The 19,071-nt window shown below is 35.7% G+C and overlaps 2 protein-coding genes across 2 annotated transcripts; one reads left to right on the top strand and one right to left on the bottom strand.

Moving 5' to 3' along the window:
- Nucleotides 1-3,361: 3,361 nt before the first annotated feature.
- On the top strand, nucleotides 3,362-4,321 carry LOC109448625 (olfactory receptor 13F1). Its single transcript, XM_019734153.2, is given in 1 exon segment — nucleotides 3,362-4,321. A coding segment is annotated over 1 exon segment (960 nt).
- Nucleotides 4,322-9,821: 5,500 nt separating this feature from the next.
- LOC109448624 (olfactory receptor 13C7) lies at nucleotides 9,822-10,760 on the bottom strand. The gene has a single exon (XM_019734152.2). It carries the CDS (start codon nucleotides 10,758-10,760, stop codon nucleotides 9,822-9,824), a length of 939 nt encoding a protein of 312 aa, XP_019589711.2.
- Between the last annotated feature and the right edge of the window lie 8,311 nt (nucleotides 10,761-19,071).

Raw genomic sequence — 19,071 nt, 5'->3', positions numbered from 1 at the left:
TTGATCAATGAGCTCTCTTCACTTTGCGGCCATTTGAAAACTCAGTAAGGATATCTTATTTTTTATTACTCAGATAACTGTGATATTTGGAGAGATTTCTGAACATAAATGGGTCACTTTACAAATTCAGAAGCCATGTGGAAAGGATTTCTATAGTTCTATTAATTGGAATGTTTGCTGTATAATATGGGGCAATCTACAGATGGAATGGCAAGTAGGCTCCTCTAGTTCTCCTTGCACAAATGCTGCCCCCAAAGTAGGTCTTTTACTAGGCCAATGACTTAAAATAATTTTTTAAATATTTGCTTAATTTTTTTTGGTCCTCAATTAGTTGATGTATCTTGGAGACTCACACCCTTGAGAACTGGAAAGTGTCTTCACTTCTTTATGTTTGAGAATCACAACATTAAATTGTTAAGGGAGTTGGAAGGTCCCTAATAGCAACAAGAGACTTTCATAGTCTTGGTTCCAGGGATAACCCTTTGGAAGTTTTTTTTGGAGCAGATCACAGGTGGAGATTTTGGCAGAACAAATCTCCCCGTCATGACTTCTCTCAAGAAATTATTTTGAAATTTTTATTTAATAGGAGACTTTGTGAATTAAGCAAAATTTGGGTTGATTTTTTTGCAAACCAAGAACATCCATCTGCTTTTTCACTGCAATCTTCTGAATAAAATACGTCTGCACAACTGACTCTAATATAGTTTTCATAGGGTTTTCTAATATAGTTTTCATTATTATAATTATAAAATTCAGAATGTTTTACTCTTTAGAGCACTGTACCAGATTTGTAAGAAAGATTGTGCTGAAGATAACCTTAACTCTAAACATTGACACACTCGATAACCAAAAAGAAAGATGTTCATCACAAGTGCTGAGGGAAATGGGAGCATCTCTTTCTATACTCTCAGACTTACAAAATTGATTAATGGGTTTCAGCTAGGTCAAAAAAGCCAGAATAGAGATATTTACTTTAAAAAGAAGTACAAATTGGCAGGCAAATATTGCAGTGAAGAAATGAGTCCTGAATATAGTATAGAACTTTTAGTGTTATTATACTCTACATTTTGTCATTTACCTCAGACAATTCATTCAACTCCTCCAAGCATCCATCAACTTTAAAAGGAGAGGGTTGGGTTAGAAGTTCTCTGAATCTATTCTGGCCCTGACATTTAGAAATAAAGAAGGGAGCTTGTAGAAAAACATTTGATTATTTTAGCACGGTAATCAGATATCCTTTTAGAGAAAGAGAAAGTATCTAAATAAAATGACTTAGGGTAGATGAGACTGGCAAAGATTGAAGATAATGGTCAGGGAATGAGTGGGGACTCAATATGCACAAGAAAAGAAGACTTCATTGCTTGTTTCTGAAAGGAAGGACGAGGGTGATGAAGAGAGGAAAAGGACCCCGAGCTAGAGCAAGAAGACTGGGTGTTGGCTGAGGAAAGATCAATAGAGAAACCCTCAGTGGAAGTGGTGGTGTATATTGACCAAAATGGACTTTAGAGACCAGACATGTCTTTCACTTTTCTGGAAATAACCAGTAAGCGTTTTATATTCAACCATGGATTGGGGTTGAGTTTTAATAGATTGTGAAATGTACCGTTTTTTGTTTCTTCAAATCTGGGTCAATGTGGGCCAGCACTGGAGCAGCACACAGGCAATTATGGTTCTGGAAAGCAGGGAGACTGTGAAATCTTAAACCTTTTGTGATTGTCAGAAATTAGAGAAGCCATGTAACTGGAGTGGTGGAGGGAGAATTTAAAATAAATTAATCTAGGTCTCTGATACCTGCACAAGATAGGAATAATCATCCTTCTGGAATGGATTAGAAAAAACACTTTCAAAGAGGTCAAGTGATTTGCCTGATTTTGCCGACCAGTAAGTAGCATGGTTGGATTTAGAGCCCAAATCTCACATTCTGGGGACAGTGCTCTAATTCCGTACAGAGAATGATTGTTTGGGAAGCATTTCTACCTCTTCTAAGAGTACAAGTGGTGGTTGTCTTTCCCCCTCTCTCTGTACGTCAGATATGTAAAGATAAGAGCTCATCATCTTTGTTTCTTAATTCAACTAGTTCTTTAATGTTGCAGATAAGATTGCAACTGTAAATGACAAACTGAGAACTCTTCAGACTTTTATGTTGACACAGAGAACTATAGTGAAAATGTACTTATTTTAACATGTATCAAGGCAGCAATGTGTTATTAAGGGGAATTATTCCTTTGCTAGTATTGTGAGGAACAAGCTCTTGAGAAGCTCATAGCCCCCTGGTTGTGCACCTGTAACGATAGTTCAGTGTGATACATTTGAGTAACATAAGTATGTACAAAGGATGACGCGTACTTGAAACAGCAGCATACAGTTTTAATGACTGGATAAGAGAATTCAAGGAAGACAAGACTGGAGGTGGGAAGGAAGGACACTCCAGGTAAATAAACTGTAGATTAAAGCCAGAAAAATACAAAATTGCATGGTAAGTATGAGGAACCACAAGTCGGTTGTTGTTTTAGACCAAGGTATGGAGGTGGAATGTTGGGAGGTGAGATTGGAGAAACAGGCAATGATGAAAACGTGAGGCTTGTGTGTTGGTGGTTGATTTCATTTGAACTCTATCTTGTAGGCCACTGGTTTTTAAGCATGTTGCCATAGGTGATCAATTGTGAGATATATTGCAAGTAATTTGATTTGCATTATAAAATACATGTCTTTGACAATGATTTTTTTCTAAGGAAGTACAGGTTCAAGATCATTCCATATTCAAAAATACTGGACAGAAATCAGGTAGTGTGATAGTGATTGGACTCTTGTCTATCTTCTATTTATGTTCTTTAGTGTGAAGCATATCCATCTGTTATAGTACATAATTTGCAGCTTTATGAAGTACAACCATATCTCTTCTCATTTTAGCTTTTATAAAAAATATCTCTTTGCCAGAAAACCTCCTCAGTCCTTAACTTGAATAGGTCCAATGCATTTTTTGATTAAACTAATTCTCAAAATGTCTCACTGAGCAATACCCCCAGCATACAGTTAGGATTATTTCATGTTTGCCTAGTACCCTGGGGCATACTTATATCATTTGATTGTAATTGTTCATTTACTTGAAAGTGTCTTATATTTTATTGTGAGTTGCCTGAGAGCAACTTTTATGTAATTCAGCTCTAGATCTTCAGTGACTTATAGCGTATTCACTAAATTTTGAATGAATGAATGAATGAATAATTAATGATATTGTCAGGATAATGATTCTTTTAAAGTACTACTAATAAAGACACCTTGAAAGTTGGTAGAGTTTAAATTTTCAGTATATACAATGTATACTTTTATTCATTATATGAAATGAACAATAAGGAATAAAATGGTCAAGACAAAATTGACAGTCATTTCAAATTTTATTTTTCTGGGATTTATTCACTACCCCAAAGCTGAAAGCCCCATATTTGAGCTGCACTGGCTGATGTACCTGGTCACCTTGCTGGGTAATATTATTCTGATCTCCATCACCATCCTGGATTCCCGCCTGCACACACCCATGTACTTCTTTCTCAGCAACCTCTCCTTTCTGGACATCTGGTACACTTCTGCTGCTCTCACTCCAATGCTGGCAAACTTCGTTTCAGGGAAAAACACCATCTCATTCCCAGGATGTGCCTCTCAAATGTGCTTCTCCCTTGCCATGGGCTCCACTGAGTGTGTGCTCCTGTCAATGATGGCATATGACCGATATGTAGCCATCAGCAACCCCTGGAAGTGCCCCATTATCATGAACAAGAGGGTTTGTGTGTAAGTTGCAGCAGGCGCCTGGGTGACAGGCTCCCTCACCACCCTGGTGGAAACAATGTCTGTGCTGCATCAGCCTCTCTGTGGAAATAGCATCATTGATCATTTCACTTGTGAAATTCTGGCTGTCTTGAAACTGGTTTGTGTAGACACTTCCAAGGTACAATTAATCATGCTGGTAATCAGGATATTTCTTTTTCCGGTGTCGATGCTTCTCATTTGTATCTCTCATGTGTTCTTTCTCTGCAACATCCTAAGAATCACTTCAGTGGATGGTCGAAGCAAAGCCATTTCAACGTGTGCAGCTCACCTAACTGTGGTGGGTTTGTCCTCTGGGACAGGTCTCTCCACGTACCTGAAGCCCTCAGCTGTAGGTTCACAGGAAATAGACAAATTTATAGCTTTGGTATATGCTGGATTAACCCCCATTTTAAATCCTATCATTCATAGTCTATGAAACAAAGAGGTGAAAGCAGCTGTGAAAAAATTGCTGAGTAGGAACGCTCTTTGTGCTCTTTCAATCCATAGCAGCAAATAATATTGGTAAACATTAAGAGATATTTAGTGGTCAATATACACCAGAACATTGGGATAATGGGGGAAGATACACATTTCAAATGAGATGTGTGATTTCCTAAGTGTCTTCCTTGACCCACCACTGAAACTCTACAATTATATATATATATATATATATATATACACACACACACACACACACACATATATGTATGTATATATATATATATATATATATATATATATATATATAATTATATATGTATATGTTTTACATAAGTATATCTGAAATGTTATACAAATAGATCTCATGATGACGAATTTCAATTTTTGTTTTGGGTTATAGAGTATAAATATAACTTTAAACACTAAGTTAGTGTATTGAGTATTCAAAATTGTATACATGTAATATACAAATATAATAACTCCGGTAGATTTTTTTAACTTATGATTAACCTCTGTTTTAGGCTGAATTGTTTCTCTCTTAATGTTGAAGCTCTCACACCCCCAGTACCTCAGAATGTGTCTATATCAGGAGTTTTGGCCTTGGAAGAGGTGAGTAAGTTAAAATGAGACCATTTAGTGTGGGCTCTCATATAATCTGACTTGTGTTGTTTTAAGAGGAGGAGATTTGGACACACGTAGGTACACCAGGGATGCTCACACACAGAGGAGAGGACATAGTGAGAAAGTGGTCGTCTGCAAGCTGAGGAGAGAGACCTCAGAAGAAACCAAATCTGCCAACAACTTAATCTTGGACGTCTAGTCTCTAGAACAATGAGCAAATAGATTTCTGTTGTTTAAGGCACACAATCTGTGGTATTTTGTTATGACAATTAGCAAAGTCATACAACCTCTTCTACAGTATAACTACATTTTATGGAAATAATTTCATATTATATAAATGTGTGGCCATGTTTTACATGTGTAGATATGTTTGTACATGAAGCTAGATGTGTGCAATGGAAATGTCTATGTACAAATGTAAATGGTCTGCACAAACATATTCTGAATAGAAGTGGGATAGAGGAGTGCCAGTCAGGAAAAAAATAAGTAGAGAGTTTAGGGTATGCTGTTGGTCTGAGGGTGCTGCCATTATTTTGTACATTCAAAAAAGCTTTAGGGTATTTCAGTGAAACTATTAGTATCCTTTTTTACTGTGATTTTCCCTGACACCTGGTTTCTTAAATCCATGGGTATAAATGAGCCTATTAGCACTTAGAATGAAAAGGCATGTAATCTATACTACAGAATTTATAATATCCAACACTCATTAAATTGGTATAAAATACTGAAATATATGAATACATCTTATATAAACCATAATATGCCAGAGATTAAAAAAATGTATACTCAGCAGCTTTTGTAGTATTTGTAGATCCCCTCTAGACCAGATGACTAAATGTGAAGTTAATGTACAAAACTTATTTGCTTTTGTCATGGAGTTGTCACCAGAGTCAATAGAATTGTGATGGTTTAGAGTCAGGTTGAGGCATGCCCACTGGTGTAGAAGAAAGAGACAGATGTGCTGGGATTAACTTTAGGCATGTGAGAAAATCATATCAAAGATTTGACTAGTCTGTCTAACGGGTGACACCTTTAAGACAAGTAGATAGATTGGGATCAATGGATTGACCAATCATTATCCAATGATAATCCTTGAAGGCAATGATCTATGGTCTTTGGAAGAGTAATAGAAGCGTGAGAGAGTGGAGATAATAGAAAGGCGAGTACCCGTATATGTATGTAACAGCTATCACAGTGATTAGACTTAAAACTTTTAATCCAACTGGTCATATTCACTCATTCTTCCCTCATTCAGAGATGCACCTTCACTGCCTACATAAGGGCAAGGTGAGTATAATCTATGGAGGAGGAGGTAAAAAGTATCCAAACTTTACAAACCTCTGTTTCTATGTGGAGGCTTCCTAAGTAAAGGGTGTATCCCTTTTAACATTTTCTATTATCTGGCCTTGGGTTTATTATCTCCAAGTGGGTAGTTTTCCGAAACTGTCTTCATCAAATACCTATTAGCTTGGCTTTGTGAAAACCTTTCAGGGCTTTTGATAGGATCATGGGCTTGAGGACTGTGGGTTGCTCTGCCCTGTGTGAGTCAACTGCAGTTGCACACACACTAGATCACCGTGGCTTCCTCAGTCTTTTATTACCTGTGACTAGTCTTTTTTATGTTACATAATTGGCTATTTTAATACATCTAATAGCAGGATGGGGTTAGCATTAGTCATCACTTTTTAAATACAATGCAAAGGAGAGATTTCGAGTCAAGGTTAATGGTATATTCCATATAAGAAATAATCAATAACCGTTAATGTTAGCACACAGACGACTTCTTTATTGAAGAAGCAGTAGGGGTATATGATGACAAAAAGGTTTTGAATAAAGTTAAGAGCAATGTTCAAATGAGAATGGATATTAATTCAGAAAATCCTCTTCATTATCCTTTCCACTGAACCCTCATTAGCACAATACAATAAGAGATATGAAAACGTGATTCTCCATTAAAATCACACAGTATATTATTCTATGTAATGGTCTACATACTGCTGTTAAAGAAATACAAATTTTGGAAAAATCATCTTTTTAATTTACAATGTCAATACTTGTCAATTTAGTAGCTGCTGCAACAGGAGTAGTGATGTAGTGGTATGGAAAATCATGGGCTTTACAACCCAACAACTCAGGATTGAATTCCCACTCTTCTACTTCTTAGCTGTGTGACCTTGGGAAACTGAATTTGACCTCTCTGTGCTTTACTTCATTTGGAAGATGAATACAGCAACACTTATATCATGAGTTTGTTGTGACAATCAAATGAGGAAAATAAATTCAAAACAAGCAACCAATTGCTGCTAATTTTTGTTATTCAAGTCAAAGGAAGGGAGAGATCCTTCCAGGGCTATTGATTAGCATTCATTTAAGAGATAAAAAGGTGAAATGGTTTGATGAGGCCAGATTGTCAAGAACCTTGTACATTGGTTTTTATTCTGTAGAAAATGGAAAGTCAGTGAAGTTTTTGTTGCACTCTTGTGATGTAATCAGGTTAAACTCTTAGGTTAGAAAGACCAATTTTGTGACAGTATGGAGAATTGATTAAGAATGGGAGAGATGAGTTTGAGGATCATTACAATAGTGCCCGTAGAGGCAATAAAGACTTAGACAGAAAGCAGTGGGATGAAGACAGGATGAATATGGGAATTACAGCGTTGTAGGGTTGGATTTGAGGATCTGTCATATATGGACAAGCAGTCATCAAAGATGATTTCATTGGTCTAAGTAAATAACTCTAATGCAGCCATTAATTGGATGAGGGGAGAAGCTTAAGGGTGATGACTTTATAAAGATATGGATGTAAGCTGGTTGACTATGCATTTGGTGGTCAGACTATCTCTAATTCTAAACCAACACCACAAGGTTTATTCTAGTTTTTTCCATTTGTAACTCCTTCTCTACCGTGAGAAACCTGGATTCCATTGTACCTAATATGTTTGGTTGTTACTTGTTTTATCTCCTGTGTGTAACTGGTCTCCCATTTCTTTTGCTTCACATTATTCTCTAGCACCCCAGTGTTCCCACACTAACGTTCTTTTTAGGTTGATTGAGATCTAACACTTTAGGCAAGGCTGTCCCTCTTCAAAGATGCCTGCTTCAGACTGATGGATTCTGACACACTTGACTATTTTCTCTTCCTTGGGTGTGCCTTACTCACACCATTTAAGTCTTTATTCAGGGATTCCCTCTATGCCTCTCTTCGTCTTGGATACCCATTATCTGAGTCAGCTTGTGGATGCCTTCCTCACACATTCAGGCTCTGACAACTCATGCTGGGCCACCTGCCCTACTCTTTCCCCTGGCAGGTCAACATTTTCCTAACCCCACTTATCTTCTAATAACTTCTGCTAGGTAACTCTACTTTGCAGATGTGATCCTTAACCAGGTACTGGGATCCCTACCCCACATCTTGTGTGTATACCCCTTTCATCCTGCTTGGCTCTGGCCACCAGAGGTGGGCCATCTCCTGTGTGGGCATCCTCTTCTTTCTGCTTCAGTTCTGACAACCAGAACTGGACCTCCCTTTCACATTGATATTTCACTTACTCCGTCAGGCTCCAAAACATCATGCTGGGCAGAACAAGCAAAGATGCTCTCCTGAACACTGCTGGGTTACTAGAACCTTCCCATGTGGCCCTTCAGCATAGATGTTGTCCTCCTCCAGCTCAGGCTATGACCCTGTACCAGGAAGCTCAACTACATATTATATAAATATGAGATATGCTATTTTATACAAAAAATACAACGACATGTTATTACTCCCTAGCAATTTCAAGGGGATTATTTTTTGAAAGGAATATATTTAAAACGAATATCTATTGCTTCTAAAAAAGTAAAATTGTCAGTGTTCTTTAAGAAGGATTTATACAATTGATATATTTTTCTCAGCAATTGCTTATTAGGGAATAATATACACTGATCTGATTTTTGTCTTATCCAGCCCAAATGACCTCTTTTAATATTTTATTCAATCTTTTATCTGCTCTATTTTTCTATACATTTAAAATTAGCTTTTGGATTTCTCATTTAGTAAATGAAATAATACATATATTCAAGTTTTCTTATCTCCTGCATTATATTAAGTCCTTGAACTATATTTTGCTTTCCTTTTAAATGTTTAATTAATTGATCAGTTCAACAGTTAATTACTGCCTACTGTTTTTAATGAATTTGACATTAGACTTCATAAAGAGAACAGTGAATTCTGCCATTGGGGAGATTTCAGAAGCTAACAAATGATTGTAGTATAAAAGGAAAATTGTTAGAACAGAGATAAAGTTCAAAGCAGCATGGAGGAGGGGAAAGCTAAACTTGGGTAAATTTTTAAAGGATTTGCAGAAAATATAACACTTGTATTGTCTTTAATAAGATTGCTAGGATGTCACCATACAAAGAGAAATGTGATGATGGGAGTGAAGTGTCACATGCTGTTGTCCTTAGGTATGAAAGACCATGATATAGTTGGATAATTTCGTAGTGAATGGAGCACAGCATGTGCAAAGGAGGTGGGAGAAAGATGGGGAGGGAAAGAAGAAGGGGAGATATGTACCTGAAAAGTAAGGTCTGGGAGGTAGGTACCTGAAAAGATCAAGTCCCTGGGTAAAACAAAACCCAATAATAAACAAAAAATCAGAAAAACATCAACTCAACTAGTTCTCTCAAAAAGGGGAATGAAAAGTACGTGTTTTATCATTAAGTAGACCCCTGTACTAGATTTTTCTTAGAAAAGCTTGATTTCAATTTTTTCTTATTTTTAAAAGTTTATTCTCATTTCTTAGACCAGTTGACTCTATACTTTTATGTCATTTTCATAAAAATATAAAGCTAGGTTATCGTCTTGAAATTTCTTTCCGACTCCTAAATTCTGTGATTCTAACATCTAACCTTTCTTTTGTTGGATTTGTATTAAAAAACCTTTGTCCTCACTATACGAGCTGACTTTATGAATGAACTCATCCTTTCCTCCAGAAACAGTGTCTGGTCACCAGTTTTCTCATAGCTCCATGAACCTCCGTATTCCTCAGGCTATAGATGATAGGATTGAGCATGGGTGTGACTATTCCATAGAACAGGGCAATCAGTTTGTCAGAAACATTATCTTTGGACTTTGGCTTCATATACATGAAAAGGATCGTCCCATAAAACACAGTCACCACTGCTATGTGACCTGAGCAGATGGAAAAGGCCTTTTTCCTTCCTTCTGCTGAACTGATGCTTAGTACAGTATAAAGGATGAAGATGTAGGAAATACAAATCAACAGTAATGGAGAAAACAAAAATATTACGTTACCTAACATGATAGCAACCTCGTTCAAGGAAATGTCTGTGCAAGCCAGCTTGACAAAGGCCAGTATTTCACACACAAAGTGATTAATGACATTTTTTCCACAGAAGGGCAACCGGATGGCAAGAAGAGTTTCTGTCAATGAGTTGAGAACGCCCAGTCCCCAGGAGAGAGCAGCCATCTGAATACAAAGCGCCTTGCTCATGATGATGGGGTATCTCAGAGGGTTGCAAATAGCCACATAGCGGTCATAGGCCATCACTGCCAGAAGCACGCACTCTGTGGACCCCATTGTGTAGGACACCGACATCTGAATAACACATCTAGTGAAGGAGATGGTTTTTTTCTTGGATAGGAAGTGTATCAGCATTGAAGGGACAAAGGAGGATGTGAACCAAATATCTAGGAAGGCAAGGTTACCCAGGAAGAAGTACATGGGTGTTTGGAGGCGGGAATCCACGAGAGTTAGGAGCACCAGGGTGCTGTTCCCCACGAGGATCACCAGGTACATCAACAAGCACGTCGCAAAAAGGAGTTTTTCAGCTCTTGGGTACTCAGAAAGTCCCTGCAGAATGAACTCGATCTCTGTCCAATTGGTCCTTTCCATTTTATTATTTTATACCTGGAGTAATCCAGAAAAGAAAAAAACCTGCAAGTTAATTTAATGAGTCTGTACAATATTAACATATAAAGTAAGAGATCATTGCAGGAGGGGCAGCAAGAGCGTCAGCATTAGCTGGAGTACTGGGAACAGCCGTGAGTTTAGCTTTTCGAATTCCTCTTCCAGCTCATAAGGCAGGGGCTTGAAGACATGTAGGAATTATACTGGTAGCTAATTAAAAACATGGACTTCTGTATTCCATCCCTGAGATTGTGACGCACAAGTTCTGAGGTAGGGAAGAACTATTTGCATTTTTAACAAACATTTGTTATTTCCAATTCAGTGGACCCACAGACACCACTTTGAATATTATTATTTTGGAAAGAGCATACTTAATCTGTTAAAATATCTATTTATTTGATTTTATACCATGCCAATCAATAACAATACTATTGGTCTACATGCATGTTCACACGTATTACTTATTTTATCATCACTATCATTCTCTGAGGAAAATGAAGTTCATAGAGGTAAAATGTATGTAAAAACACAGTAACTGAAATGCACTTCAAAACATATTTTTTCAAATCTGTTTGTCTTAGTTTACATTCCTCCTCCCCCATTTTTAACTACATGCTTATTTCCCTCCCAAAATTATGTAAGTTGTCGAAGGAATGAGAATCGGGCATGTCTTTAAATTATGCTCTCCGTATGATTTTAATGTGCAACGGAGGAAGAGAACCACCTACCTAGTAGAGTGCTTTCAAATTTTAGTATCCTGATGAATCACAAAGAGAATCTTTATAAAAGATTCTGAATTAGAGCGTCTGAAGTGGATTTTAAGGTCTGCATTTATCAACATGTTCCCACATGCTGCTGCTCTGCTGAACTCACATGACTAGTAAGGCCCTTTAGACCATCTGTACGATTTATACCTTTGGAGGTGCCATCGATGCTTTAATTGAATGTAGGATTGTAGCTGAATAGTAGACAATGCAAAACTGAACCTTTTGTGAGAGCTGTAAGTGAGATTTCTGTGTAAGTGTGTTGCAATAAATTTTGTGTTCTTTAGATTTTAGATATACAAGCAACCAAATTGTGTACAGAAGAGCCTCCCTTTTATTTCTGCCTATATAAAAGTCATTCCTCTTCCATTTGTTGACCTTGCAATTAGGGACAATATTTTCCCAAACAGGAATTTGAAATCAGCAGACTTTAATCTGAAAAAGTGACTTTAATCTGAAAAAATTTAGAGTAGATATTAGTAGATGACATTATTCTTTATAGTGAATAAATCAAAGAATATAATTTTCAAAACACCTCTTCATCCTCAAGGTATTCCACCTAGCTTTAAAAATGTTCCTCGAGGGAAAAAAAAAAATTGATCCAATGGGTGAGTTCCTACTTAGTGTTTTCAAGCAGTGGCTGTGTTTTTGATAGAGGATTTGCCATTTCTCCCTGGGATAGTTTACCAACCGGTTATGCTACTTTCTATGAAAATTCCAGTTTATAATGGTGAGACATGTTAATAAGCATAATAGAATGTTTACACATCTGCTGGCTATGGAAAGGAAGACTCTTACCCAATTCAAGCTGCACCGTACTTTGTAGGCACACATTACAAAGAGGATAGAAAAGTTGGGCAGACCAGGATATACTTGTATTTGGTATTAATGTTGAAATTTTATTGCCTGAAGGTGCATATATCAAGCTACTGTGAATCTGGGAATAGATTCTTTTTTTTTAAAATTTATTTTTAAAATTTATTGGGGTGACAATTGTTAGTAAAATTACATAGATTTCAGGTGTACAATTCTGTATTACATCATCTATAAATCCCATTGTGTGTTCACCACCCAGAGTCAGTTCTCCATCCATCACCATATATTTGAACCCCCTTACCCTCATCTCCCATCCCCCGCCCCCCTTACCTTACAGATCCTTTAAACGAGCATCAGTCATTTGGGGCCTGTACTGAAGTTTGTGCAGAAAAGATGTGAATCACATCAAATGTCCCCTCTTTTCTTTTCTAGGAACATATCCTAAAAATTGATTTCTATTTAGAAATTACTTGCAGAAAATAATTATGGTGTGCATTTGGTATCCTAACATCTCCGAGGTAGTTACTGAAAAAGAAAATTCACTTGCAAACCTTTATAAGAGAAACCACCAGTCTGCTTTAATGCTTTTTCAAGTGGGAAATAAAGGGATAATGGACAGTATAAAGGAAATTATTTTCATTACTCTTGTGCTAGTGTAGCTTTTAAGAAGCAATTGACAAACACTGTTGAATAGCATTGGGCTTGATTTTTTTCCCTCCATTTAAGTTTACTTCCCTAAAATGCATTTCAGGAGCAAGGAGATGAAGAATTTTAAGATTCTTGATAGTTTCTAATAAATTACTTTCCGTGAGAGCTGTGTATTAGATAGTTCAAGTTTTTCTAGTTCTTTGTCATTATTGGATATTAATTTTTAAAACAGTTTTTCATTCTTGGCTAATGCTAGGGAAATTGCTAAGTAATCATGGTACACCCATTTGATGGGTCATTATGCACCTACTAATACAACATTTGTGATGAATTTGTATAAACACAAAAATGATGTTTAAATTATGTTAAAACCATTTAGTGAAAACAGGAGCAAAACAACAGTTATAGCATTGTTTGCAAAACCAAAATCTAAACCAGGATAACCTAGAAAGAACAGAAAGACTGGAAAGAAATATTCAAAGCACTAATGGTTATCTTAGAGAACTTTTCCCTACATTTCTGAATTACCCAAATTGCTAAAATAGATACGCATAAAAATATAATTTAAAAAAGAGAGATACAGTAAAGTAGGTGTCCAATTATGTGAGAAAAATTAACTCACAAGAAAAGGTGAAACAGTCTTAGGTGTGTAGAGACTACACAATGAACCTGAGTTGTACTGTTGTGACCTGACCAGTTAATGATTGCAATCCACGGTTTCCGGTGAACCTAGAATGTTTATAATCCCTACCCACAAAATCCTCCAGGTAACAGTGTTTATTGCTTTTAGGAGGTACACCAAGATAAAGAACTTGTGTTCTTGACTTAATCATATGTATCAGAAGAGATTGCAGACTATTGATTCCTAGAACAGAATTGTCCACTAGAAGATGAAAAAGCTGAACTGGCCTGGATCCTAGCCATCTCTCTAACTCCTCTCTCCCAAACCCTGGTCTGTTCTAATGAATGACCACTCTGTCCTTCAATGCTTTGGGACTTCATCTGGGTCCTGTTTTAGTGTTGTAATAGATGTAGGAAAGTTTGTGACTTTTTTATCCAAACCAAAAATCAAACCCTTTAACTTTCTAGGAGGACCTCTAACTTTCTCTAAGTTTTTCCTTATGATTTGTTTTATTGACTTAGCTACTTAAAGATCTAATGTTCAAAGTACTAAGATTTTTGGATAAAAGACACACGCCATCTGTACTCTAAATTCTTACTATAGGAAATAATCCTGTTATCCTCTTCAGCTCTTCTGAAAAGATCAATTAAGACCATTGGTACTGTGCAGAGATTAATGGATTTGCCAACTCTCAATTTATAGATTTCATAAACTCTAATCTTCAATTAATATGCCACAGGGAAAGAAGTATTGTCTTAGCTCACAAAGAGAAGTCATTGACAACGTGTGAGGGCCTAGTATGAGGCACTTTATGTAATTTTTATCATTTAATCTTCAAAAATAACCCAAATATTATTATGAAATTTTCACTCATAAGGAAATTAGTATGAAATTTCAAAAGTTAAGTACAAATTTCAACATCTAATAGTTGGTAAATACTAGAACTATGATGTACATCCCTACTTTTGATCCCCAAGTTCCCATTTTTATACTATACCACAATGTTTACTAATTTATACAATTTTTATAAAACCACAATTTACTATGATGCAATTAACTATCCTCGAGGATCCATATGATAAATATACAAATAAAATATATTTGCCTCTTTTGAAAACATTGAAGACACTCATTATCTTCCACTTACGAAGACATTATTCACAATAATGAATTCAAGTGAAAAATATGCCCCAAATCCCTTTCAGAGCTAGGATAGTAGAATTTAATTTGTTATATAAATGAGAACTCAAAGGTTTTTATATTGCTTCTTTTCCCTTGGTCACCTGGGGTTCAGGCTAACAATTATAGTTACTTCTGCCCTCTATTACATATTTGTTGTTTCTAATCCTATTTTCACCATAAACACCTTTAATTCCGTTTCCTCAAGCCCTTATGAAGCATAGGTTTTGTGTGACTAATATATAAATCACCATGGATTCTTTCTGCAAATAAGTTTTACTTAAGATTTGAGTGAACTGGATACTTGAATACAGTAATCATTAACTTATTATTTATAAGGGTCTGTTACATTGCAAGCAAGCTTCTCTTCCTCTCTAGTCTCTTCTATGGACTATTTTGGGATTAAAAATATTTAAAAATATTCTGGTCTTAGAGATAATGTCTGGGCTTTTGTATTTTGTTCCTTTACATATATATGTATATATTCAAAATCCCACCAGCAAGGATCACCTCAACTCAAAAATTTTTATATTTATTCATAGGTTATTTTTCTTTTGAAATAATTTTAATAAAAACCTGTCTTTTTATCTTACCTCCTGACTGGATTTTGAAGTCATCCACATTGTACCATTCTATTAAGTAATAGAAAACATTCTCCAGAATTTGAATTCCATTTGCGTTTTTCAGATGACACCTGAAGATTCCCAGTTTTAAAGATGTTTGCTCCTCTTTTCTTAAAAAATGTGGGAAAGAATAGCCACACTCAGGCAATTTGGCTGTACACGAATCTTCATAAGAGGGTGTCAAGGAAGTAAAACATATTAAAAATAAAATCAATGATGCAACTTTAGTTTTACATGATTTGTCCTAAGGTTGACACTTACTCCAGAGAGACTCAGCTTCTTTTGGAAGTCAATTTAATTTATTTTTACAAGCATCTTCAGGCCCTAAGCTTGTGAGTCAGAAAGTACGATTCCCTAGAGATAAAATCTCTAACTTCTGAACATTCCAAAGAGCCAATTATCTTAAGAAACCTTCCATATGTTTCTTGGAGTATTCACTGAATGTGTCTGTATTTGGTGGCTTCAACATAAGTTGCGACTGGAATTAGAATATGTCCAAAAGTTTTAAGAAATATTAAACTTTCCCCAAGAATTTTTCTTCCTTCCCCAGCTTTCTTGATGTATAATTGACATAACATTTTATAAGTTTAAGGTATACGATATGACAATTTGATGTATATACCTATTGCAAAATGATTACCAAAATAAGGTTAGTTAACACATACATCATCTCACATAGTTGCTTTTGTGTGTGTGTGTGTGTGTGTGTGTGTGTGTGTGTGTGTTGAGAAATTTAAAATCTATGTTAACAATTTTCTAGTATGCAGTACATATTGTTAACTATAGTCACCATGATTACATTAGGTCCCCAGACTTATTAATTTTATAACTGTAAATTTGTACCCTCTGACCACCATCACCCATTTCTGCTTCCTGCAGCCCTGGCAACCACCAATCTAATCTCTGTTTCTAGGAATTCAATCTTTGTAGATTCCACATATAAGTGATCTAGATCATGCAATATTTGTCTTTCACAAAGCTTGTTTTTCTTTTTTCTACAAATAATACTACATCAATACCCCTGAATCCTAAATAAGTAATTCCAATTCTTTAAACTCTTTTTATCTTTCATGTTCATAGTTTTGTTAATTTTAAAACACACACATTTTTATTTATACCAGTATAATTGTTGTATAGATGAATTTTAATTAGTATTTGCCACTTTACATCAATTTTGTGTGATTTTTATAGTATTTGTAATATTCTTTTTCAATATTTGGAGAATACTTCATTCATTAAGTGGAACTGCTATAATTCTAGCATACACTTTTAATATTATTGGGTATTTTAGTTTGTTTCTAATATTTTGAGATTTTGATAAAATGACCATCAATATCTATGTATCAGGTGAAATTTCTTTCCTTTTACTAGAAATAACTTAAGGAAATCTCTAGAGTTAGGAATGTAAGATGAAAGAACATGAACTTAGAGATTTCATTTTTCCATGTTAAGTGATTTTTCCAAAAATAACACTTTACACTGCTACTGAAGCATTTGCATATTTTTTGTATTTTTTTTTTAGAAACAGAGAAGGTGTTTATTTTATTCTATTGGTATAAAACATTGCTTTGTTTTAGATTTTCAATTTTTTAATTCAAATTTATTGGGGTGATGATGGTCAACAAAACTACATAGGTTGAAGTATACAATTCTGTATTACATCATCTATATATCACATTGAGTGCTCACCACCCAGAGTCAGTTCTCCTGTCACCATATATTTGACTCCTTTACCCTCTTCTCCTATCCCCTACGCCCCTATACCCTCTGGTCACCACTAAACTGTTGTCTTTGTCTATGAGTTTTTGTTTCTTTATTTGTTTGTCTTATTCCTTTGTTGCTTTCAGTTTTATATCCCACTTATGACTGAAATAATATGGTTTTTGACTTTTTCTGTCTGACTTATTTCACTTAGCATGATAATCTCAAGACCCATTCATGTTGTCACATGTGGTGTATTTCATTTTTTCTTATGGCTGAGTAATATTCCATTGTATATATGTACCACATAGGCATTATTTCATCGTTTCTCATGGCAGCATAGTATTCCATTGTATATATACCACATCTTCTTTATCCAATCATCTATCGAAGGACACTTTGGTTGTTTCCATGTCTTGACCATTGTGAATAATACTGCAATGAACATGGGGGAAAATATATCTTTACGGATAAATGTTTTCAGATTATTTGAGTAGATACCCAGAAGAGGGAATTCTGGGTCAGATGATAGTTCTATACTTAATGCCCTCTATGGTCATTGCAGCATTATTTACAATAGCCAAAATATGGAAGCAACCTAAGTGTCCATCGATAAACAATTGGATAAAAAAGAGGTAGTACCTATATACAATGGACTATTTTTCAGCCATAAAAAGAATCAAATCTTGTCATTTGTGATAACAGGGATGGACCTAGAGGGTATTAAGCTAAGTGAAAAAAGTCAGATAGAGAAAGACAAATACCATATGATTTCACGTACATGTGGAATCTAAAAAAGAAAATAAATAAAAAGCATAATAGAAACAGATTCATAGATACAGAGCACATTTTGATGGTTTCCAGATGGAGGGGGTTTAGGTCTATGGGTAAAAAATTCACAGTTATAAAAATTCACAGTTATAAAAATAGTCTCAGGGATTACAGTGATAAAATCCACAGCTATAAAAATAGTCCCAGGATGTAAAGTACAGCATAGGGAATATAGTCAATAATATTGTAGTAACTATGTATGGTTGCATGGGTACTAGACTTATTGGGGTGAATACTTCATAAGTTATATAAATGTCTAATCTCTGTGTTGTACACCTGTCTCCTAGGAACAACCCAAGGTTCCCTCTAGAAAACTTGTAGAGGGAAGAGTGTTGTTAAAAAGTTACAAGCTTACTTTAACAAGCTTGACGTTAGACAGTTGCAAGCACATGGGATCCCATCCCTATGTAACCTATTTGTACCTTGGTATCCGAGAGAAGTAGGTCAGTCAACTTTTAATGATGTCCTCTGAGATGTAGTTCTCTGCTTTGGTGTAAATATCAGACAGTGTTTTATATTCCCGTGAGAGGAGATTATGAGGCTATGAGACAACAAGTAGAAAAGAAATGTCTTCCTCGGCCGATTGGCCTCTTTTGAACCATTGTGTTTTATATGATCAGGGGCCAAATACAGCTGAAAATTGTTCTTTGTCTATTTGCTAAGGAGATGGACAGGAAGATCTTTTACCAGTCAAAAAATTGACATATATGATCGGGTGATTGAAAGTGTATGAATTTCGGGGTCTGTTTAATTGTGGTCTAATCTTTGTTGTGCCACTTCCTAGCTGTGTGATCCAGTGCTGTTTTTACAACTTTTTTGGACTTCACATTCCTTATTGTATAAACACGTATATATTCAGGGTTTTATGAGGATGGAAAGTATCTGCAACACAAGTGATGTTTACTGTGTTCCCTTGCCTGAGCTACAGAAAACATTAGTCACTGAAGTGGTTGCTTCATTTTAATTCATCTGAATCAGGGAAGAGGGCTTTTCTTTTCCCATTTCTCTGGGAACCTCATGGATGTTGTCCAGAGATAGTCATAAGAATTTCCTATCTGGGTAGAGTAAAATCATTGCTCTTCTATCTCGGTTTAGGGCCCATTGAGCTTACG

This window comes from Rhinolophus sinicus, linkage group LG04, assembly GCF_036562045.2.
Source record: "Rhinolophus sinicus isolate RSC01 linkage group LG04, ASM3656204v1, whole genome shotgun sequence".
NCBI lineage: Eukaryota > Metazoa > Chordata > Mammalia > Chiroptera > Rhinolophidae > Rhinolophus > Rhinolophus sinicus.
This window is presented reverse-complemented; position numbering and strand designations above follow the sequence as displayed.